Raw genomic sequence first — 24,884 nt, forward strand, 5'->3', positions numbered from 1 at the left:
AATAATGTATATTATATAATATATTATGAGTAACAAAATCACAGTGAGAGAAAGGCAAATCAAAGCTACGTCAAAATACAATTTTTTTTTTAACTGTCAGACTAGCAAAATTTCAAAAGCTCTTCCACGTACTGTTGATGGAGCTATGGAGAAGCAAGCTGTCTTGTACTATGTTAGTGGAATTCAAACTTGGAAAGCTCCAGGACAGGGGAATTTGGTAATACTTAAGAGGACTAGCTGTGTGTCTACCCTTTGACATAGCAATCGCACCTCCAGGAACTTACTCCACCTCCAATACCTCCAATATGAAAAAAGCATATGTATGAGTTAATCTTTGTAAAGCTTTTTAAAAATAATTGCAAAATCATGGAAACCACCTAAATATCCAAGCTTAAAAGCTGAGCATGCTCTATCCACCCAATGGAGTAATCTATATTATGCATCTGAGACAACGATGAGGTGGTCTCTGAATGGATGCGGAGTGATTTCTAGTATTGTTAAGAGAGAAAAGTAAAATGCAAGGTTCAATAATATACACTTGCATTGTAAGAAAGAAGGAGAAACATTGCAAAAGGGAACATAGGAAGGATAAACTAGAAATTGATGAGATTGGTTACGTAGGGTGAGGTGTGATGACATGGAAAGGATGGAGCTTTTTTCCTGATACACATTTCTATACAGCACTGGCATTTAAACCACATTAATGTTTTGCATACTCAAAATATAATGCTAGTTCCACAAGGATGGAGAGATAAGGGAGTGTGTATAATGCAGGCACTAGAGCTCTGGGGGAGTTCAAGAGAAGGAGAAGAGTCACAACTCTAATTATTAGAATTTAGGGTGCTGCTATTCTTCATTCTAGGGAAACTGTCCCTTTCCTAACATGATTAAATGGCAGGAGCCCTTCCCCCACCCAATGACCCCCTTCATATTTCCAAATGTCCCTCAGGGGTATTACTGTCCCCATATACTACCACTGATTTAGACTGTCACTTCCCATCCATGGGTGGGGAATGTCAAGCCCACACACGTCTTAATAGCAGTCACACTTCATGATGCTTTATAGTGACTACAAATGGTGAACAGTGGCATGAACTTTATGCGTGATTTCTCAGAAGGAGCCTGATCTTTCCCACTCCTCCTGCCTCCACCAGGGCTGGGCTCAGACCCTCACCTCTCCCTTGAGGGCTTCCAGGAAGGAGGCATTCAGCTGAGGCTCAGATCCAGTGGCTGGTACCCCAAGCCTAAGGTTCAGTGGAGAGACCACCAGGGACAGTGCCTGCCTCCAGAGTTTGAAGCCATCGTCTGGGATGCCCAGAGCCTGTTCAGTCTGGAAACAGCTGTGGTTGTCCGAGAGGGAGCCCTCAGCAACGTGTCCCTCTCCATCCAGAACCTCCTCTTGGGCCAGAAGAAAGAGTTCGTGGTCCAGATAGCAGGTCAGTGGTTGTTAGCTCACACCCATCTTCCCAGTCCTCATGTCGACATACACATTGGCCCAAAGGCAGTCTATAAAGACACAATGGCACTGTGCCTGTCTGTGTATAGGGTGTGTTGGCCTTGACACCTGAAAAGTCAGCCACTTGGATATTAGGAACACACTAAGAACACTACTGAGAACCCAAACAGTGGGTGAGAGAGGCCCCAGAGAGTCCGCCTTTCTGTGCCTAAGGCCACACACTAAAACCCATCAACTCTGCTCATCAGAGGCATCATGGGAGCCAATAGATTCTCAATGCTGTCTCCCAAACAGTATGTATTGAGTTTCCACAACGTGACCCCAGTCCCTACCCTCAGGTCCCCATGCCAGTGGGGGATACAGACAATAAGCAAAAGAAGTGCATTCTGTCACATCACGTTAGAAGGTGATAGGTGCGGCCGGGTGCAGTGGCTCACGCCTGTAATCCCGGCACTTTGGGAGGCCGAGGCAGGTGGATCACGAGGTCAGGAGTTCAAGACCAGCCTGGCCAAGATGGTGAAACCCCATCTCTATGAAAAATACAAAAATTAGCCCGGCGTGGTGGCAGACGCCTGTAATCCCAGCTACTCGGGAGGCTGAGGCAGGAGAATCGCTTGAACCTGGGGGCAGAGGTTGCAGTGAGCCGAGATCTGCACTCCAGCCTGGGTGACAGAGTGAGACTCGGACTCAAAAAAAAAAAAACACAAAAGAAGAAGAAGGTGGTAGGTGCTGTAGAGAAAAATGAAGCAGGCTGAAAGTAGTGGGGCATGTCCACAGATTACAAAAGGCATGTCCGGGAAGTGGGCGTGTAGGCAGTGAGCTGAAGGCAAGGTCATATTAAAGTCTTATTATGAGGCAGCCACTGAAGGGTTTCATGTTCATGGTTCTAATTGTTTTACATTTTGAGGACAAACCCAACATACGGGCCATTTTTCACATGAGTCCAAATCAAAAGCTATTTTATTATAACAGAAAAGAATCTCCCCCTTTGATATAGTTGGTCAGATACAAGCCAATGCACACATGTTCTCAAGATAAATGATAACTTGTCTGCAAGCAGGAGGACCTGGCAACACCTGGGAATTGGGATGTCCATCTATGTGAGCCAAATGTCTTTAACCAAAGGAAAAATCAAGCATGTGATATGTCTACAGCAAGCCTGTAGTTACAACTGGGAGCCACGCAGCTAAGCTAAACTCCCATGAGACAGGGATCTCCACGGCAGTGCTCTCTCTTTTACATTTACATTTCAAACAATTGGCCCTTAACAAAAACATTCTTGGGTTGTAAAGAAAGAATTGATACATTTTCTAAGGAAAATGAACTAAGAGAGGGGAAGAGGAAAGAGTCTTTCTTTTTGCACCAGGAAAAAGTCAATATTTTCTTTTTAGCTTTTAATATAAATCTTAATTATTGATATTTATTATGAAACAAGTTTATATATAAATTTTTAGATGAGTAAATGCTTGCATGCATGGACCCCTTTACAGAGGGCATTATTTACATGGATACCTTTGGGAAGGCATTCTGGTGGCGGGAAGGGCAAAGCCAGGGGCCTGAGAGGGAAACCTGCCGGCTGCTGGCAGAACAGCGAGGAGGCCAGAGGGTCGAGGGAGAGGGTCACAGGTCAGAGAGATAGTCCCCATTGCTTCACACACCATCTGTTGTGAGGACCAATCCATTGTGACCCAGTGTTTTTGTACCATACAATAAAAATGCACTGCTAGAAAAACAAAATTAAAAACCACAGTCCACTGATGTCACTTATAAGCCAGACACAACAGAACAAATGCCATCTGATTCCACCGATGTGGGATTACCTGCGGAGTCAAGTCCACAGGGATGGAGAGTATGCTGAGGGCACCAGGGGCTCGGGCCTGGGAAGAGGAATTACTGTTTAATAAGTACAGAGTTTCAGTTTTGAAAGATGAAGAAACTTCTGGAGATGGGCGGTGGTGATGCTTGCATGACGTGGTGAATGCACTTAATGCCCCTGAACTGTACTTAAAAATGGTTAAGATGGGAAATGTTACGTATATTTTACTACAATAAAAAAGAATATTTTTTAAAGATCTGAGATAAAAGCACCATTTTCTAATACTCAGATGACACAGACAGAAAGTTACTCTATTAAACTGCCACAGGGTTTGTGACGGGCCAGTGGGTTCTGCGCGTCCCCGCCGGCTGGTGCTGCGGGTGCTGCCCCAGGCCACGTCCTGCGGGGGCGGGTCCCCCCGGGGAGCCGGGAGGGAGGTGGGAGCTGCGAGGCCGCGCGCACGTGGTTTCGTTCTCGCTTCTTCCAAAAGCGTGGTAAGAGCCCAGGTAGAAACCGAATGTTTGCAGACAAGCGCGGATCGTGGACTAGACAGCGCGGGTGCCGGGCAGGAGCCCCGGACACCCCCCGCCAGCCGAGCCCCTGGGACCCTCCCGCCTTCGCACGCGGGGCAAGAGCGGGAAGAAGCGGAGCGAGGGCAGCGCTGTGGCCGCAGCAGCCTGGAGCCGGGCTGGGGCGCGGTTCCCTCCCGCCCTCCCTGCGGCTCGTCCCAGCCCCTCCGCTCCCACCTCGAGCGCGCGGGGCGGCCGCTCCACGCGCATTTCACAGACGGCTGCGGGGGGACCGGCAGCTTCACCGCCCGGCGAGGGTCCCTCGGGAGGTTTTCCCGCACGCGGCGGGCAGCGGGTCTGGTCTGTCGGTGTTCAGCGGCGCCCAGACCGACACGGCCCCGCGGGGTGTTTTCCAGACGTGTTTGTACCCGGAGCCTCCCCGTGGAAGGGCGCGTTCGTCGGGACCCTGGCGGCGCTGCCGCCGCTGCTGTTGGTCCTCGCGGCGCTGGCGCTGGGCCTCCTCCAGAAGCAGCGGAGACGCCGAGGTACCGGCGCGGGGCCGCCCGAGCGGGCTGTGCTGGGGAGCCGTGGGGCGGGGAGGGCGCCCGGCCGGTCCTGGAACCCGGGGCCTGGGGGCGCCTCCTCCCGGGACGCGGCGCGGGAGGGCGCTGGAAGGAGCAGGGGGCGCGCGCTCAGCCTCTCCCCTCCCGTTTTCCCTGCAGAAAAGCTGAAGAAGCAGGCGGAGAAGAGACAAGGTGAGCGGGGACACGGCGTTCCGCACCCACCTCCCTAAGTGCCAACCCGCCGTAATCCGAAGGCTCTGGATCCCATCACAAGGGTTTCTTCCAGCGCGAGGTGTCAGGGCGGCCACCCGGGAACGCTGGTCAGTGACCCCGGTGGGGGAAAAGGGAAGATCGTTCATATGGACAGAAGCGGAGGTTGCACGTTCCACACGGAGGCTAGTACACAGATGTCAGGGCTGATGGGCTGCTGTTGATTACACCCTCGGAGCTTGCTTAACGTTACACCGTACAGAGGGAACGGTGACCAGGGTCTCTGCTGCCAGCGTCACTTCGTCCAGGTTTTCATAAAGCGCAGGGAGTCGGGCTGATGCCTAACATCTCAACACAGAGTCAGGAAGCAGCGATCAGGCACCAGAGAAAACAGCCGAGTTATGTGAGGCAGTGTCCAGGGCTTAACGTTTCCCCTGAGCGTAGTAAATTTGGAAGGTCCCACATTCATTTTCACACTAGCAGGAGGGAGGGCGCTGGGTCACCCTCCTATGGAGAAGGGGAGCCAAGGGTGCGCACTTCCCCATCCCCTGCCTGGAGCCTCACTGTCCAGCCCAGCCTGGGCCCGCAGACCACCGCGGGTGGGAGTGCCACATCGGAGGTGAGGCCTCAGTGTTCATCCATCTGTTCTGTCTGCTTCATTCCCCAACCTGAGAGTCTTTCCCCTTTTCTTCATCTTTTTTTTTTTTCTCTAGAGAAACTCACTGCAGAGCTGGGTAAGTTCTGGGTGTGGGGCCACAGTGCTGCCTGTCAGCCGGTGGGGTGGACACCTGTGTTCTGGGTGCGGGGTCGCAGTGCTGCCTGTCAGCTGGTGGGGTGGACCCCTGTGTTCTGGGTGCGGCGTTGCAGTGCTACCTGTCAGCCGGTGGGGTGGACCCCTGTGTTCTGGGTGTGGGGCCACGGTGCTGCCTGTCAGCCGGTGGGGTGGACCCCTGTGTTCTGGGTGTGGGGCCACGGTGCTGCCTGTCAGCCGGTGGGGTGGACCCCTGTGTTCTGGGTGTGGGGCCACGGTGCTGCCTGTCAACCAGTGGGGTGGACCCCTGTGCCTGTGCAATGGGAGGAGGGGCTCCCTTTGGACGGCGGCTGGCAACTATCTAATTCTAAACCATCCCTGTGAGCCTCCACCTCTTCCCTTGCTAAGGGGCTGAGAGGATGGCTGCCTGCCACTGTGCAGCTGCCTGAGACCCTCTGGACAGACCCTACCAGTTCCTCCCCTGCAAATTAGACAATTCAGTTGAAATTCATCATAAAACGTTTACTGTCTCTGGTTCATCTTCTTAAAATATCCTTCTCTTTTTAATGCAAATGGCACTAGGAAGGGTGGCACCTTTAATTTGCACCAAAATGGAAATAATTTCTCAGATTCACTTTTCTCCCCAGAGGGACTCACAGACGTGAAACCATCGGATGTGTCTCTGTAGAGAGGAAGAGTGAACCCAAGGGAGGGGGAACGGAGGAAAAGGCCATCATGGTGTCAGGGTTGGGGGGCAATTCAGATGAAACTGTAAGGTTGGGGAAGCTTGTCTTGCAATCTACCTCGCCCTTCAAGGGGAATGAAAAAAAAGAGCCCTAATAAGTCATTAAAGCTATAGTCTGAATTGTAAATCATAACCCTACAGCATGAATGCCTCTCCCAGGAGCATTTACTTTTGAGAGCTTGACATTGGGTGGACAGATCAAAGGAATGCATTTTTAGAAGCAAAATGTCGGAGTCCTTGGTATTTGGTCAGGGGAAATAATTGGGTGTGATGTCCTTCCAGTCCTTCAAATAACACAGCCCGTGAGTGACCGTGAGGCTCACATAGGCTGCGCTCAGTGCCTGCACGTACGTGGGAGTTCCGCCCCAGGAAGCGCGTGATTTCAGGCAGAAGGAACAACCTGAACCCTGGGAAGAGGCATGTCAGTACTAAGATCTGGTTCCCCTTCTAGGCTGTGTGCAGATTTCCACCTTTGAGCTAAGATAGGATGAGGCATAAGGGTCCTGCAGATGGGCCTCTTTTTGAGGGCAATGAAGGGGCAAAGATGAAGCTGTGAAAAAAAAAAAAAAAAATGAAGCTGTGATTAGCAATGGCTTAAGGCTAAGGAAGCTCCTCCCAGTGGCCTGTCTTGGGAAGATGGTTCTTCCACCCATCTGCAGGCTGATGTTTTCTTTGTGTGTTCTGTTTGCAGAGAAGCTTCAGACAGAGCTTGGTAAGTGACCCCTCTTAGAACTATTTCTCCTCAGGGCCGGGCCCGGTGGCTCATGCCTGTAATCCCAGCACTTTGGGAGGCTGAGGCGGGCTGATCAGGATGTCAGGAGATCGAGACCAGCCTGGCTAACACTGTGAAACCCCGTCTCTTCTAAAAATACAAAAAATTAGCAGAGCGTAGTGGCGGGCACCTGAGGCAGGAGAATGGCGTGAACCCGGGAGGCGGAGCTTGCAGTGAGCCGAGATCGTGCCACTGCGCTCCAGCCTGGGCGACAGAGCGAGACTCTGTCTCAAAAAAAAAAAAGAAAAAGAAAAAAGAACTATTTCTCCTGATTCATCATTTTGCATCTGATTCCCCATATATCTTCTTCTCATCTCCCAACCAGGTATGATGCCCAGGCAGGACCTCTGCTGGCTATGTGGGTGGCAGGAGAGAGGGGAGGGAGGAGACGGGGTGGGTACAAGATGTGATGTGTGGGCAGGGAAGCTTGGGGTCCTGATGTGCTAATTTCCTGTTTTCCCTTGGTTGCTTCAGACTGGAGACGGGCTGAAGGCCAGGCTGGTGAGTGGAACCCGTCTCTCTCTGACCCTTCCTCATCTATATCTGAGCACCCTGGTCCAACTCACCCTGATTAACCAATCGGGCTTCATTCTGGTTGCACTCTGCGGCCTCACACAGCATGTGTTAATCTGGGTCACTGGGTAGAGGTTATACTCTGTCCTGAGAACTAAGTGTACTGCAAACCACTAGTTCCAATCCTGGTTACACATCAGAGTTACCTCGACTCCTGGTGCCCATCCTCCAAAACTCAGACTCATGGTTCTGGCATGAGTGTGTTGCTGTACCTGTAAATACTTCTCTGCATACCTCCCTCTATTCACCCATAACGCAGACAGTCTAATGTATATATTTTGTATATATTCTTGCAAAATGTGAATATCGCTTTATGCATATGCCTCTTAGTTCATGTAAGTGATATTTATGGTTCTGTGCTGTTCCTTGCTTCTCCCATGCATCATCATGCTTTAATACCCATCGCTGCCACTTGTGTGCATTCAGTCTGTTTTCCCTCCTTACCACAGAGTGCTTCATTTTAGCCAGCCACCCTCCTGGAGAAGGTATCCAGGCTGCCTCTAACTCCACAACAACACTGAATGCATAGACTCAAACGTGTTGCCTTACGGCGCTGTGTGGAGATTCCTCTGGGGTATATAACTAGGAGGGGGACTGCTGGCCCATGGTGGGTATGTCACTAAGGGGATAGTGGGATCCCCTGAAGGCAGTGTCATTATCCTGCCACCAGCCATGCAGTGAGATTCCATGTGCCCACATCTCATGTGAGCCAGTTTTCTAAGTTTGCCAGTCAGGGGGGGATAAGTGATGGCTCATTGTTCTTTAGGTTCGTGACCTCTGAATGCTGAGAATATTGAGCGTCTCTGCATATGCTAGTTGGCTCTGGGGGCTTCCTCTACTGAAAACTGCCAGCTCACATCACATCACTGACCCATTTTTCTTATGGGATTGCTGTCTTTTATTATTAACAGGACTATTATATCTCTGTGTGTGTGTGTGTGTGTGTGTGTGTGTGTGTGTGTGAGAGAGAGAGAGAGAGAGATATTAATCCCTTGTGGGTAAACATCGTGAATTCCTTCTTCTGTTGTGCCATCTGCCATTAGCTTGGTCCATAGTTCCCCTTATTGAAAAGGAATTATTAATTTTGATAAAACATAATCCATCAACTTTTTACCTTGTGGTTTGTGTTTTTGAAGTTTTGTTGAAGAAGACCTTCCTCACACTTAGGTCACAAAGATTCTCTTACACTTTCTTCTAGTTTTTTTCTTTATGTAACTTCAAAAACCTTTCTACTATCTTTATGTTACATTTGCATCTTTAATCCCTCTAAAATTTGCCATTTTATGAGGTGTTGGGTGAGAATCCTGTGATTCTTCTCCATATAGAGAGTTGGGCTTTACCAACGCCATTGACTCCAGCTCTCCAGGTGGCCACTGATGTGGGGAACCACGTTGGATGCACATTGGATTCCCATCTCTATATGAGTTTGTCCATTGACCACCTGTTACATCGTTTTTACTGCTGTGGCTTTTGTAGTAGCTGAAAGTACAAGTTTTCCTTCTCCATTTCCACTTCCTTTTTTAAGGTGAATGAACGTTTTTAAAATATAAATTTTAGGTTAAATTCATAAATCTCCCCAAAAAATCCAGAAGGAGTTTTACATAGGATTGCTTTGAACTTACAGATAAACTTAGGGAAAATCAACATCTTTGTAGAACTGAGATATTCCACGCAAGAGTTTTTGTGTTTAAAGCTTCGCCAGTTATCCTGACACAAAACCGGGGCAGCAAAGCCTTGCTGTAAATATCTGGAGCTCTGAGAATGTCTTGTGTTGCTTTTGCTTTTGTGACCTGGTGATATCTTTGTTGCAAAACAAAACAAGATAAAACACAACAGAAATCCACTCAGATTGATTCACACTAAGAATGGAGGCATATCAGGAAAAGACAGGACATCTAGAGGGTATCTTTGGGGCCTGTCAGGCTCAGCTGGGCCTCCTGGGCACAGCCTGGCCGGCCAGAGGCTGAGGCTCCACTTCTGTCTCTCAGGGCATCCAGGCTGCTTATAGTCTCTTTACCTACGTGCTCCACTCTCCTGCTTTTTCCAGCAGAATTTCAGCCTGTATGTAGCTCTGGTATCAATGACACAGGCCTCTACTCAATCTAAACTTTCTCAGGAAAATACATGGTGAGCCCCAAGACCAGTCTGGATTCAAACCAGTTGTCATGGTGGGAGTGGGGTCATTCGATCTACATGCATCCCTCATGCATCTGGAGACTTTGTTAAGGTTCCAGAGTTACTGACTGAGATTTCTGAGCCTTTTTCCCCTTCTCTGTTTGATTTCAGAGTGGAGAGCAGCCCAAAAATATGCAGGTAACTGAAGCCAGGAAGCTGATTTGTGTTTTGGTCTGGCCGGATCTTTAAACAGAAGGGAGGTGGAGAGATCTGAAATTAGAGGACGGGGCTTTCTAGGAGCCAAGTGTGGGGCCCGCACACACACAGACACACACGCACACTTGCAAACACGCCACACGACACATATGCCTGCATGTGTATGCACACACACGCACACGTGAGCTCCCAAACGCATCGCTCCTCGGGGTTACACTAGGTTTGTTTCCATCTGGCTTGGGGCTCCTTGCAGGCGAGAGTGCAGAGTCTGTAAGGAAACTCCCAGATCCTCTGACAGAAGGGGTCCCCTAGGTTCCCATCTGTCAAATGGGATGGGGTGTTGAAATGTGGGGCACTGGACTAGATGATCTCAAAGGTCCTTATAAAATCCTTTTAAAAACTTTTCTGAATGACTGTATGTGGAAAAAAAAAAAATCCAAAAATTTCTGTAAACTGGCGCTCAGCGCTCTCCGGATTATGCCAAGGTCACACAGGGTGGTGCCACCAGCAGGAACTAGAACCAGCCCATAGGTGCTTCCCCTTGACATGGCTCCCTCCCCGCCAATACACTTCCTTTGCTATCTCTGGTATGGAATTCAGGGACCTTCCAGTTCAGGAAAGGACAGGATTCCTTGTCACTATCAAACACTCAGGAGTGACTTACACATGCCACTTCAGTCCCGGGGAGGGGGTTTGCAGGGCTGAGGGTCGGGGTAAGGGGTTCATTTCATTGATTATTCCACCAAGAGAAACTAGAGGTTTGTCCGTCTTGGGGAGGACACGGACGGGGCCCAGACCGTCCTGGGCGGGCACTGACGCTGTGGCTCTGCGCAGTGGATGTGACTCTGGATCCGGCCTCAGCGCACCCCAGCCTGGAGGTGTCTGCGGATGGCAAGAGCGTGTGTTCCCGCGGGGCGCCGCCAGGCCCGGCGCCCGGCCACCCGCAGCGGTTCTCGGAGCAGACGTGCGTCCTGAGCCTGGAGCGGTTCTCCGCGGGCCGCCACTACTGGGAGGTGCACGTGGGCCGCCGCAGCCGCTGGTTCCTGGGCGCCTGCCTGGCCGCGGTGCCGCGCGCGGGGTCTGTGCGCCTGAGCCCGGCGACCGGCTACTGGGTGCTGGGGCTGTGGAACGGCTGCGAGTACTTCGTCCTGGCCCCGCACCGCGTCGCGCTCCCCCTGCGCGTGCCTCCGCGGCGCCTGGGCGTCTTCCTGGACCACGAGGCCGGACAGCTGTCCTTCTTCAACGTGTCCGACGGGTCCCACATCTTCACCTTCCACGACACCTTCTCGGGCGCGCTCTGCGCGTACTTCAGGCCCAGGGCCCACGACGGCGGCGAACACCCGGATCCCCTGACCATCTGCCCGCTGCCGGTGAGAGGGACGAGCGTCCCCGAGGGGAATGACAGTGACGCCTGGCTGCAGCCCTATGAGCCCGCGGACCCCGCCCTGGACGGGTGGTGAGGCGCCCTCGTGGCCGCAGGACTGGCCCCCGGGAGGCTCCCTGGATCCCAGGCCAGCGCTTTGCTCTCCTGCTCCGTCCGAAGGGAGCAGGTGCACCAGCCAAAATGTCAGCGAGGGGGACAAAGAGAGGGGCCTTTGCCTGCGTAGATGTGTATGTGTAATGCGATTTTCCTCAAGGAAAGGAGACAAGTCCGAAGGTCATTGGTGGATTGTGGGACTGAGCGAATGAGTACAAACATACCCACGTCGCTGAGAGCGGGGGTGCCCACGGTGGGCGGCGGGAAAGAAGCCAGCGTGGAAGAAAGAAGAGAGAAAACTTCGGTGACTGCATTAAAGGGATCAGTTAATTTGTATAGTTTTATATTTTTTGTATATGTTTGCTAGCTCTAAAAAGGTCGAGATGCAGTAACACTTCTCAAGCAACGAGTTCACCTAAGTAAGGCTCAGATCCTAGTTTTAAATACCATTTCCCATTAAAATGAAGTTGGAGGAACAGATGCTTCTGGCGCTGAGGCAAAAACTTCAAGGTGAGCCCGGAGCATTGCGTGTGGTAAAGTAAAATAAGCGCTGAAAACGTGACGGCAACATGGCAAAAGGGTAGAGGAGCCAGGCCGAAGGGGCCTCACTGACCAATTGTGGGACAATTTGAACATCAGGATGAATAATGACAGGAGAGATTCTAACACACTGAATAAAAACATAATCCATGAGTTCATGCTGATACTCAAATTTCTTTTTAAAAAGAATAAACAGGAAGGTTTCTTTTGGAGGTGAAATCTAATTATTGGTGAGAGTCTTTTGGAGAACAGGGTATTTCCAGTCTCAAAGCAGTAACCTTAGACTCTACTTAAAGTTTGAAAGGGGAAAGGTTACCTTTGCAATGGAGACATCTACCAGATCATCCAAGTGATTAAATTTAACGTCATCAATGATGGAACCAAGGACGTTATTAGTTTGACAATTGGGGAAACTGAAACAGGAACAGGGTATCACTGGAGAAGTGTTCTTCACCCCCTACCCCCAAGACAGTCTCTCTGTCGGCCAGGCTGGAGTGCAGCCTCAACCTCCTGGGCCCAAGTGATCCTCCCACCTCAGCACACAACACCATGCCCAGCTCATTTTAAATGTGCTATAGAGACGGGGTCTCACTTTGTTACCCAGGCTGGTCTCAAACTCCTGCGCTCAAGCAATCCTCGCACCTGGGCCTCCCAAAATGCTGGGTGTACAGGCGTGAGCCACTGTGCCCAGCTTCGTTTTCAGAGTGAGACATTTATACTGTGGCTGGGTAGAACATTCTTGTTCTTAGCAAACATACTGAAGTTTTTAGATATTAATTACCACGGTGTCTGACACAGAATTTCAGTGACCACGTGGAAAAATATAGAATATAAAGAAAGAGACAAGTCAAATGTAGCAAAATGACAACACTTGGTGACTCTAGGTGACTGGTTGACAGATGTTCATTGTACTATCAATGCGGCTTTGCTGTGGGTTTGAAATTTTGCAAACTGAAAGAGTTGGGTGGTGGGGAAAAGGATACACCAAAAAACTAAGTGGTTATCTTTGGATGGGAAAATGGTTGGTAATTGTACTTTTAAAATGTCTTCTTTGTATTTTTTAACATTCAATAATGTATATGTATCAGTTCTGTGATAAAGGGGAAAAAGCTGTTTTCTTAAAATACTCATCTTCAAAATCATTCATTTGAAAGGAGCTATAATGAAACTGCTGGACGATCTCCTAGGCCATTGTTTCAGAGTAAATGAATATGGCTCTCCTTCCCTTCCCCTTAATCCAGGCAGAGCTTTCCTTGCCCATCTTGTTTGAGAGGGGGAATGAGGAAGGGAGACTAGTCCACAGCCAAGCTTTCTAACTGGTCTTTCCTCCTTCTTCCCTCTTTCCCTCTCTTTTCCTCTTCATGGGGCCTGAGATTTCTACCAGGGCCTTTAGCACCAAGATGGGAATGGATGGGGCAGGGACACCTCTGGGGATGAGCTTTCGCCCCACGGGCCTGGGAGTTTGGTTACACACCAGAGGGGGGTGTGCAAAAAAAAAAATTCACTAAGCATGCTGAGAGTCAGGTTTCTCTATCAGTGAAGGGAAACACGAAATACAGAAAGGGGAAAGGAGAGGATGAGAGTAACTCTGAGGTGGACTGGAATGAGGGGTATCAATGTGAATGTGTGGGTTTTACTGTATGTAGAGAGATGGAATGCACACAGACACGTGGACAGATACATAGATGTGTGTGCGTGTATGCAGACCATTCCCAGCACTTTTTGAAGGCTTAGCAACAATAACACCCCAGTACCAATGGGCACACCTGGACCCAGAACTTAGTTTTTAGTACTATTTTCAGTAAAAGGAATGAAGTCTCCTTGGAGAAATGGTTAAGTCCAAGGCTAGGGCGGGGAAAATACAAGGAGAGCCTACAATACCCTATACCAGAAAATAAGGAGGTAGGTTGGACAGAAGAGCCACGTCAAACGGATTTCAATGTCAGTATATGGATTTTGAACCCCTGAATCAAATAGGAATCCATAAGTATGTATATTTCCCCACTAATAAACATGTATACATACATAAACAAATTCATGGAGAAGAGAGAAAGCTCTGCCCTACAATAGGAGTCTCAAAATATTACTTCTTAACTCATAAGTACAAAACACGTACCAATTAACCTTACAGCAGAGGAGGCTGGCAGACGCCACCTTAGCCAAATGACAAAAGTTAGCATCACCAGATGAGAAAACAGTTTGCATCACATTCTTCCTGATACAATGGAGAATACAAACAGCATCACTTTTGAGGTATTCCTGCACCCAAAAATGCATAAATCAGGAGGAAACATCAGACAAACTGACTGGTACTCTTCAAAAATGTCAAGGTCATGAAAGACAGGACAACACTAAGGAACTGCTTCAGACTAAAGGAAACAGGACAACTAAATGCAACAAGTGACCCTGGATGGGATCCTGGATCTATAAAAAACATCACTGGGCCAGAGAAGTTGGCTCAGGCCTGTAACCCCAGCACTTTCGGAGGCTGAGGTGGAATGGTTGCTTGAGTCCAGAGAGACAGAAGGGGAGATTATTGGGGAATAAAAGGGCATTTTGAAAGAGGTTTGTGGATTAGATAATAATATTGGATAAATGTTAATTTCCTCATTTTGATGTAGAAGAATGTTCTTAAGAAAATGTACACTTACATATTAAGGGGTAAAGGATTGTGATGTTTATACCTTATTTTCAAATGGCTCATTAAAACATATAGTAATATAAACAAAGAGAAAGAGAGAATGATAAAGAAATGCAGTGGTGTCTGATAAATGTTTAATAACTGGCTTTCTGAAAAAAAATATTGAGCCAATTTCCCGGGTGCAAGTACTCCCACTATGGTTGATTTCAAGCTGAAGATGTGACACCACTGAGGGCAGACTTGGAAGTGCCTTAGTCAGCTCTCGCAGCTGTAACAAGATACCATACACAGAGTGGCTTGTAAACGACAGAAATTTATTTCTCACAGTTTTGGAGGCTGGAAGTCCAGGGTCAGGTGCCAGCACAGTCAGGATTGGTGAGAGTTCTCTTCTGGGTTGCAAACTGCTGACTTTGCTTTGTATCCTCACATGGCAGACAGCAAGAGAGTTCTCCAGGGTCCGTTTATATTTTTGTCTTTTAAATTGAGACAAGGTCTTGCTATGTTGCCCAGGCTGCTTGAACTCCTGGCCTCAAGTGATCCGCCTACCTCAGCCTCCCAAAGTGCTGAGATTACAGGCATAAGCCACCTCACCCAGCTCCCACCAGGGTCTGTTTGTTTATTGTTTTTTGTTTTTGAGACAGTCTTACTGTGTCGCCAGGCTGCAGTGCAGTGGCGCGATCTCAGCTCACAGCAACCTCCACCTCCTGGGTTCAAGTGATTCTCCTGCCTCAGCCTCCCGAGTAGCTGGGACTACAGGCATGCACCACCACAGCCAGCTAATTTTTGTATTTTTAGTAGAGACGGGATTTCACCATGTTGGCCAAGGTGGTCTCGATCTCTTGACCTCATGATCTGCCTGCCTCAGCCTCCCAAAGTGCTGGGATTACAGGCGTGAGCCACTCAGCCCCTAACAGGTCTGTTTTTATAAGTGCATTAATGTCATCATAAGAGCTCCACCCTCATGACCTAATCACCTCCCAAAAGTCCCACCTGCTACTACATTGCATTGGGTGTTAGGATTTCAACATGTGCGTAGGGCATGGTGGAGAGGCACACATTCAGACCATAGCAGGAAGAGACACCCATGATCAGCTCTCATGAGATGCCAGCTCCAGACACCACTGTTCATGCAATTCTAGAGGGAGATTGTAATTTGTTTCTCCATCAAGTCAGATAAGTGCATTTTAAGCTTATGAAAAGATTCTCGGTCACCACTTGGGAGAAAGCTATTCCCCTTATTAACACATGATATTCAGAAAATGGAAGTTTTATTTTCTAGAGTCATTTGCATTAGTGTGCAAATATTTGATGTTCTTACTCATGAATGTTTTTGTGATAACGTTAAAAATATGTTTCCTCTCCATTTGTAGTTATTATTCCTTTAGGACTGTATTTATGTGATAAATAAGGAAAGCAAACATATAGCTAATATAAAAAACAACATTAAACTGTGTTTAAATAATCAGTGGATGCCATCAGCCCATTTTAAATGATGGACAGGCTGTGTTCCAGTGCAGGAGGGCTGTAGGCAGCCAGGAGCCCCAGCTGGAATGGCATGAAGTTCAAACCCCTCTCTCACAAGGGCTGGCAGCAGTACACGACCATGTGGTTCAACCAGCCAGCCTAAGATCCCATCACCCCAACCCCCACGCCTGGGCCCATCCAGCCCATAGTAAGTTGCCTCATGGTAAGTCATCACACCAAAGTAGGCAGGGTCTGCAGCTTGGAGGAGCTAAGGGTAGCTGGCATTCTCAAGAAGCTGGGCCAAACCATTGTCATCTCTGTGGATCCAAGATGACAAAACAAGTCCACCGAGTCCCGCAGGCCAATGCACGGCAGCTAAAGGTGCATGGGACCAAACTCATCCTCTCCCCAGGAAGCCCTTGGCCCCCAAGAAGGGAGACAGTTCAGCAGAAGAACTGAAATTGGCCACCAGGTTGACAGGACCAGTTATGCCCATCAGGAATGTCTACAGGAAGGAGAAAGCCTAAATCATCACTGAGGAGGAGAGCTCCAAAGCCTTTGCTCCAAGTCTCCGCACGGCCTGTGCCAACACCTGGCTCTTCGGCATATGGAGAGCTGATGCAAACTGCAGAACAGGTTGTTGAAAAGAGAAAATAAATACCCTCCGGGGACTTTTAAAAAAAAAAGGGAGGGGGGCCATACCCAGCCTTAAACTGAGAGACCTGAGACATTCAGGTATACATTTTGTGAACCTTGAAGGCCCGGGGGGAGGCCACTCAGAAGGCTGGAGCATGCAGAGTAAAAACCCACGTTTCCCTCCTGCAAGCGGCCCCATGCAAGTGTATACAAATAGCACATGGTGGATGTCCTTCTCCCTACCGTTCACATCTTCCATGCGGGTAACCCTCAAAAGTAGGAAAAGGGTGAATGCAGCACTTTTGTGTGTATCCCTGTCCAGTGTACAGAACACACCAGTGCTGAACCTGGTTGGGAGGCTTCTGCTGCTTGAGAGCGCCTGAGGATGGGAAGCTCATTGGTGGCAGTGTTATGGGATCTCTGGGGTGTTGATTTTGCTGGTGTGTCACCCGGAAACCTCTGTGGCCGTGGCACTTTACCCAAGTTTTGTCCTGCATCCTATGCAGACAAGTGAGGGGTGAAGAAGGGTTTTATTTGGTGTTCGAACAGCTCAGAGGAGTGGGTAGCTCCTCACTGTAGGCTGGTTGCCCATGGAGTGTTCAGTCCTCAGCAGAGAGGACGTCCCGGAGAGGGTAGCTCCTCTCCACAGGCAAGTCATTTGGATGTCTCTGCAGGTCTCTGAAGCTCTCAGCAGAGAAAATAGCTCCTCTCTGCCGGCAAGTCTCCAAAGCTCTCAATGGAGAGAATACTATTCTTTCTCCGGCTGGTCATCTGTACCGTCGTCTCTCTGCCCTCTTCGATCACTGGTCGTCCTCTGGCCTGCTCTAGCTGGTCCTGGGACTTTTATAGACCTTAGAGGGGAAGAAGTGCATGCCGATTGGTCCATGGGTGGCCATGGGCGGGTCCAGAAGAGGCACCACGAGTCCCCACTCAGGTCCGCAGGACTGGCAGCCCAGCCTTCAAGGCCCTCCCTGGCCTGAAAGTGGGACCTTTCCACAAAAAGATATGTAACATTTTCAATTTTCTGTGTCATCTGTAAATTGTTACAACAAATCCAGGTAGACTGCAGTATATGGAGACTGCATAGTGTGAATTCTAAAGTTAAGAAAAAAACAATAAAATAAAATGCCAAAAGACAAAAGATTTATACTGAAAAAATCAATAGAGGTGATAAAATAAAATACCAAACAATTTTGATTAGTCCAATAGGATGCAAATAGGAGTAACTGTGTTTTTTTAAAAGGGTACAGATATGTAGAAAACAAAAAGCAAATGTTAGATTTAAATCTTACCAGAAAGATAGCTATAATGACTAAAAACCAACTAAACACTTCAATTGAAAAAAAGAGATTGACAAACAACTCACTTTAGAAATAAAGAACTGATAGGGAAGTAATAGAAAAAAAAATACACCTTGCAGAAAGATATTCCATGTGCATGGATACACAAAGATAGCAGGGTTAGCTATACTTATATCAGACAAAATAGCCTTTAGGTCAAAAACTGTAAAAAGAGATGAAGAAAGTCATTATGTAACAATATTTCAACATTAAGAGGATATAACAATTATAAATATATATGCACCCAAAATTAGAGCACCTAAGTATGTAAAGCAAATTTAAAATAATTTAAAGGGAGAGAGAAACTAAAATGCAATTGTAGGAGATGACTTTAATACTTTTTTTTTTAACTTTTTCTTTAGAAACAGGGTTTCGCTCTGTTGCCTGGGCTGGAGTGAAGTGACACAATCATAGCTCACTGTAACCTTGAACTCCTGAGCTCAAGCAATCCTCCTGCCTCCAGCCTCCCAAGTAGCTAGGACTACAGGCGTGTGCCACCACCATGCCTGGCAAATTTTTTTTTTTTTTTTGGTAGAGACAGGGTCTAGATATGTTGTGCAGGCTGGTCCACTTGAACTCCTGGCCTCAAGCAATCCTCCCTCCTAGGCTTCCCAAAGTATTGGGATTACAGGTGTGAACCACCAGCATGAGCCTGGCCAATATTTCACTTTCAACAAGGAATAGAACATCCAGACAGAAAATCAAAAAGGAAAATTGGCCTTTAAACCAAGTTGACCTCATAGACGTATACAGAACATTTCATCCAACAGCAACAGAATACACATTCTTTTCTGGAGCACATGGAACATTGTGCGGGATAGAGTCTACGTTACAGCACAGCGTAAATTAAGAAGACAGAAGTTACATCAAGTGTTCTAATCACAATGGCATGAAACTAGAAAATAATAACAGGAGAAATCTTGCAAAATGCACAAATATGTAGAAATTAAACAACCTGCTCCTGAATAACAATGAGCCAAAGAAGAAATCACAGAGGAAACAAAAAATATCTTAGGACAAATAAAAATGAAAACACAATATGAAAATGGAAAAATCACAAGAAGCAACCTAACTTTACATCTCAAGCAACTAGGGAAAGAACAAACCAAAGCCCCAAGTGAGCAGAATAAAAGAAACAGTAAAGGTCAGTGCAGAAATAAGTGAAATTGAGACTAGAAAAACAGCAGAAAAAATCAATACAATTCAGAATTTGATTTTTTGAAAAGATAAGCAAAATTCACAAACCTTTCCCTAAGCTATAAAAAAAGAAGACTCAAAATCAGAAATGAAAGAGGAAACATTACAATTGATACCACAGAAATAAAAAAAGATCATAAAACACTACTATGAACAGCATCTAATCAGATAATCTAGAAGAAATGGATAAATTCCTAGCAACATATAATATACCAAGTATGAATTATTAAGAAATAGAAAATACAGGCTGGGCATGGTGGCTCACACCTGTAATTCCAGCACTTTGGCAGGCCAAGGCAAGTGGATCACTTGAGACCAGAAGTTCAAGACCAGCCTGACCAACATGGCGAAACCTCATCTCTACTAAAAATACAAAAATTAGCCGGTGTCAGGGCACATGCCCTAATCCCAGCTTCTTGAGAGGCCAAGGAATGAGAATTGCTTGAATCTGGGAGGCAGAAGTTGCATAGCCAAGATTGTGCCACTGGACTCCAGCTTGGGCAACAGAGCACAACTCTGTCTCAGAAAGAAGAAAGAAAGAGAGAGAGAGAGAGGAAGGAAGGAAGGAAGGAAATAAGGAAAGAAAGGAAAGGAAAGAAAGGAAGGAGAGGAAGGAAAGGAAGAAAAGAAAAAAGAAAATGTAAAAAGTATAAATGAGTAAGGAGATGGAATTAGTAATAAAAAGTTTCCCACCAAAGACAAGCTCAAAAACTGATGGCTTCACTGATGAAGTCTACAAAACATTTAAGGAGAATACCAGTATCTCTGAAGCTCTTTCAAAAAATTGAAGTGGAGATAGAATTTCCAAACTGACTTCATGAGACCAGCATTACTCTAATACCAAAGCCAGACAAACACACTGTTAAACTACAGGCCAGTATCTCCAAAGAACATAGATGCACCAATTCTCAATAAATACTAGCAAACCAAACTCAACAACACATCAAAAACATCATGTGAACAAGTGGGAATTATCCCCGGGATGGACAAAACAATCCATCTGATACCCCACATTAACAAAACAAAAGATGAAAACCACATGGCTATCTCCGTTGATGCATAAAAACTATTTGACAAAATTTAACATTCATGTTTTCTTCAAAAAAGCTCAACAACATTGGTACACAAGAAAACTTCCTAAACATAGAAAGGTCATTCATGAAAAGCCCACAGCTAGTACCATAATGGGGAAATAGAGTAGGATCGAGTGCAAGGCAAAGATGCCCCCTCTCACCACTTCAACACAGAACTGAAAGTACTAGCAACAGCAATCAGGAAGGAAAAAGAAAAACATTTAAGTTAGAAAGGAAAAATTAAATTACCCCTATTTGCAGAGAGCATGATTTTATATGTAGAAAACCTTAAAGACTCCAACAAAAAAAAAAATGTTAAAACCAATGAATTCCATAACGTTGCAGGATAAAAAACCAATATACGAAAAGCAATAGCATTTCCATACATTAACAAACTATCTGAAAAAGAAATCAAAACCACCACTTGCAATAGCATCAAAAAAATTCAATACTTTTTTTTTTTTTTTTTTTTGAGACAGAGTCTCGCTCTGTCGCCCAGGCTCGAGTGCAGTGGCGCAGTCTCGGCTCACTGCAAGCTCCACCTCCCGGGTTCATGCCATTCTTCTGCCTCAGCCTCCCGAGTAGCTGGGACTACAGGCGCCCGCCACCACGCCCGGCTAATTTTTTTTATTTTTGGTAGAGACGGGGTTTCACTGGGTTGGCCAGGATGGTCTCAATCCCCTGACCTCGTGATCCACCCGCCTCGGCCTCCCAAAGCGCTGGGATTACAGGCATGAGGGACCGTGCCCAGCCTTGAATACTTAAACTAAGAAAATGAAGCATCTGCACACCAACAACTCTTAATACATTAATGAAATAAATTGAACACACAAGTAAAAAGATATCCCTCGGACAACATAACTGAGGTGTGAAGAAGAGTTTTATTTAGTGTTAGAACAGCTCACAGGAGTGGGTAGCTGCTCACTGCAGGTGGCTACCCATGGACTGCTCAGCTCTCAGCAAAGAGGTCCCGGAGCGGTTAACTCCTCTGCACAGGGAAATCATTGAGACATCTCTGCAGGTCTCCGAAGCTCTCAACAGACGGCAGCTCCTCTCCGCCGGCAAGTCTCTGCAGCTCTCAGTGGAGAGGACGCTTCTCTTCCCAGCTGGTCGTCTGTCCAGCAGACTCTCTGCGGTCTTCGCTGACTGGTCCTCCTTGTGCCGGCTCTGCCTGGTCCCGGGACTTTTATAGACCTTAGGCGGGAGGAAGTGCATGCCGATTGGCCCATGCGTGGCCATGGGCAGGTTCAGAAGAGGCACCACGAGTCCCCACTCAGGTCCGCAGGACTGGCAGCCCAGCCTTCAAGGCCCGCCCTGAAGTTCCATGTGATTCTTCTAGGGGCAACTTGGGGAGTGGCAAGTACTCCTACTCCATCCCCTTGGAGGGCAGGGAATCACCTCTTTCCTTGAGCACCATACCCAGGGCCGTGGTGACTCCTTCTCCAGCCTACTTCCCACCCCTAACCCCTCCCAAAGAAATGAGCTCCTCTTTGGACCGCTTTTTTATTTCACATTTATTTCTTTTATTTGTATTTTATGGTCAGTGCAAACAATTCCATAAAGTAAAAACTTAAGAATCATCAAAGCATGATTATTTAAATTCAAAATAGACAGTCAATGCAAAATAATACAAGTATAAAAGTGGGTTCATTTGCACACACAGCAGCATGCATTTCAACACATGTGTCCAAGGATGGCAAATGGTTGTTTTTTATTCTCTTGAAGACTGTGACAACATCAGATACTACAATGAATCTGTGTTCACATCAGCCAAAATTTGTTTCTAAAAACACTTTTTCACATTTAAACTACTGTCAAGGTATGCTTTCCAGAATTAAGCCTCTAGTTTCTAACATCTAATAACTGATACAAAGCTGGGTATAGTGGCTCATGCCATAATCCCAACACTTTAGGAGGCTGAAGTGGGAGGATCACTGGAGGCCAGGAGTTCAAGATCAACCTGGGCAACGAAGCAAGACCCCATCTCTGTAAAAATAAATAATTTTTTAAATAAATAAGAACTGATCTAGAAAGTGTTCCAAATGTAACTCTTCTGGTTATTAAAGGTTAAAAAATAAGTATTTTCAAAAGTAATTTAAAATAATTGTTTCAAGTTTAATAATGCTGGTGCTCTTCCACCCGAACTCCAGGATGGGAGCCTTCAGTTTAGAATCTGTAGGCCAGGGCCAGGCCTCGCAACAACTCCACTTCCTTTCTTCTTCCTTCCCAGGATCTTTGTCTACTCTGGCTCCAGGCAGTGCAGTGTCTGGGAATTGTGCTGCGTCCAAGGCCCAGAATTCAGTTCATCAGAGGCCAAGGCTCAGGGGGCCCTCCACACTGATGAGACTTAGGGGACTCCTCCTCTAGCCAGCGGACCCCCGAGTACCGGCTGCCACAGTCCACATCAGGCCGAGGACCTCTCACCTCTGTTCCCAGTAACAAGTCGAAGATTTTGTAGACAAAGGTCCAAAACCACGTCATTGCTGGGGCCCCACGCAGTGGCGGCTGTGGCTGCCTCCCTGAGATGTTCTCCAGTCCTCCCGTGGAGTGTGGCCTTGGAAAAGAGCTGGTCAGCAGGGGCTCTGAGGGAGCCCTGGAACTGGGAAACAGGGAAGCAGCAGGTAAGCTGGGCAGCACTGGCTTTGGCTGGGTCTCTATTGGGCCCGAGGCTGGTTTTGGAAGGGTGAACCCCACGCGAGCCGGAGCCCAACTATCATCTATTACAAACCTGAGAGCTCATTGTAGGGCCAGAGACTTAGTGCATCTGACCACAGCTTCTAACTGTCACCTTCTTGCTGAACAAGTTGCTCTCAGTGTGTCAGAGAAGCAGGAGATCATGAAACTCAGCAAGGTCAGTGCAGAGAAAATGCTGAAGTATAATTAGGTTTCTCTGTTGACCGCTATGGGAGGGAACCTCTGGCATGGTAAAAAGGCATCCTAGACGTCTGATTTTTGCTCTGCCATATGAAGAGCTCAGCGGCATCACTGTCACACTTACGAGAAAACAACTGAACAAACTAAAATACAACAGCTCCTCATAAATCACAGGGCAAACTGCTGCCCTGAAAACTGGAGAGAGAGAGGCTAATACAAAACATCACAGCTCCCCAGAAGCAGAAGCCTGAGAGGAGAAGCCTGCCCTGGAGCCAGAACAAGCAGGAACAACTAGACTGAAATAAACCAGCTGCTGGAGGCAGAGGCTGGACCAGTTAGAGTTAAAAACCCCAGCCTTGAGGGCTCCCACACTTTCTTGAGTTTTATCTCCAGGAGCCCCAGCAGGTCCCCACTGTGAAGACTGGAGGGAAATCTCATGCCTCCAGCGAGGGCAGAGGAAAAGCAACCATTTGGAAATGCAGCAGAGTATTCTGTTCTCCTCCACAGGCTGCAACAAAGGCTGGCACACATGGGAGTCTAGACGAAAGCCTGACCCAGGGAGGGTCGATGACCCAACGCTAGCCCCTCTAGCCACCCCGTCACATCTAAGTGGGAGGGGAGCTGAGCAGCACTTACGGAGGTCATACAGCAGGAGCAGAGACCACAGAACCACTGAGACCTAATCACAAGATGGGGGAATACTCCCCTCCCCACCTCCACGGCAGCAGGACCCCCGTACAGCAACGGGGGTTCCCAGTGAGAGAACTGCAAGGCTCAGACTATTTCAGAAGGGCTTTCCAGAGGAGGCAAAAGCAACACTAGAGGAAATTGAAGCCTCAGACACCTACAGCTACAGCAAATAGGAAACACAGCATAATTCTCCTAGCGAGACAAACACCAACCATCTCCCTAAGCCAATATATCTAAGTTCCTATTACCCAATACATCATGTCTGGTTTTCAACGAAAATGTACAAGGCATGCTAAAGGGCAACAGAAAACAATCTGAAGAGGAAAAGAAAGCAGGAGAACCAGATTCAGATATGGCAATAATTTTGGAATTATCAGAACAGGCACTTAAAATGAGTATGATCAACGTGCTAAGGATGCTAATGAAGAAGGTGAACAATATAAAGAACAACAGATAATATAAGTAGAAAGATTGAAACTCTGAGAAAGAATAAAATAAAAAGAGGCTGGCTGCAGTGGCGCACACCTGTAATCCCAACACTTTGGGAAGCTTGAGTCCAGGAGTTCGAGACCAGCCTAGGCCACAAAGTGAGACCTTGTTTCTATTTAAAAAAGAAAAAAATAGCCAGGTGTGGTGGTTCACGCCTCTAATCCCAGCACTTTGGGAGGCTGAGGCTGGTGTATCACCTGAAGTCAGGAGTTCAAGACCAGCTTGGCCAACCTGGTGAAACCCCATCTCTACTAAAAATACGAAAATTAGCTGGGCATGGTAGCAGGTTCCTGTAATCCCAGCTACTCAGGAGAATGAGGCAAGAGAATCACTCGAACCTGGAAGGCAGAGGTTGCAGAGAGCCGAGATCGCACAATTACACTCCAGCCTGGGCAACAGCGCAAGACTCCATCTCAAAAAAGGAAAAAAAAATAATTTTCCAAAACTGTTTTTTTGAATTTTTAAAAAGAAACACTAGAAATGAAAACCACATAACAGAAATGCAGAATGCCTTTAACGGACTTAGTTGTAGCCTGGGTATAGCTGAGGAAAGAATCTCTGAACTTAAGTATATCTCAAAAGAGAATTTGCTACAGAGAATCTCTCAATAGAAACTTCCCAAACTGAATATGAGGAAACAGTGGGAAAAAAGCCAGAACAGTGCCAGGTGTCGTTGCTTATGCCTGTAATCCCAACATTGTGGGAGGCCGAGGCAGGAGGATTGCTTGAGTTTGAGA

General features: G+C 47.3%; 2 protein-coding genes and 1 pseudogene across 2 annotated transcripts in view; all 3 read left to right on the forward strand.

The window, feature by feature from the left end:
* LOC116471968 (butyrophilin-like protein 3) overlaps positions 1-7,924 on the forward strand; it is a 69,039-nt gene extending 61,115 nt beyond the window's left edge. Inside the window, exons 2-8 of the mRNA XM_058440250.1 lie at positions 1,155-1,436; positions 4,198-4,326; positions 4,504-4,536; positions 5,268-5,288; positions 6,742-6,762; positions 7,297-7,323; positions 7,845-7,924. Of these exons, the coding sequence (XP_058296233.1) occupies positions 1,155-1,436; positions 4,198-4,326; positions 4,504-4,536; positions 5,268-5,288; positions 6,742-6,762; positions 7,297-7,323; positions 7,845-7,924 (593 nt within the window). The remainder of the gene's footprint in view (positions 1-1,154; positions 1,437-4,197; positions 4,327-4,503; positions 4,537-5,267; positions 5,289-6,741; positions 6,763-7,296; positions 7,324-7,844) is intronic.
* A 1,717-nt stretch (positions 7,925-9,641) lies between these two features.
* LOC131383749 (butyrophilin-like protein 9) lies at positions 9,642-12,995 on the forward strand (the record flags this gene model as incomplete). The annotated part of the gene is made up of 2 exons (XM_058440389.1): positions 9,642-9,708; positions 10,561-12,995. Coding segments are annotated over 2 exons (693 nt in total), but the record flags the coding sequence as incomplete, so codon positions are not given.
* Positions 12,996-21,034: 8,039 nt separating this feature from the next.
* The window catches only part of LOC116470665 (forkhead box protein O1-like), a 41,592-nt pseudogene continuing 37,742 nt past the window's right edge, over positions 21,035-24,884 (forward strand).

Source organism: Hylobates moloch, unplaced genomic scaffold (genome assembly GCF_009828535.3).
Source record: "Hylobates moloch isolate HMO894 unplaced genomic scaffold, HMol_V3 SCAFFOLD_6, whole genome shotgun sequence".
Classification (NCBI taxonomy): Eukaryota; Metazoa; Chordata; class Mammalia; order Primates; family Hylobatidae; genus Hylobates; species Hylobates moloch.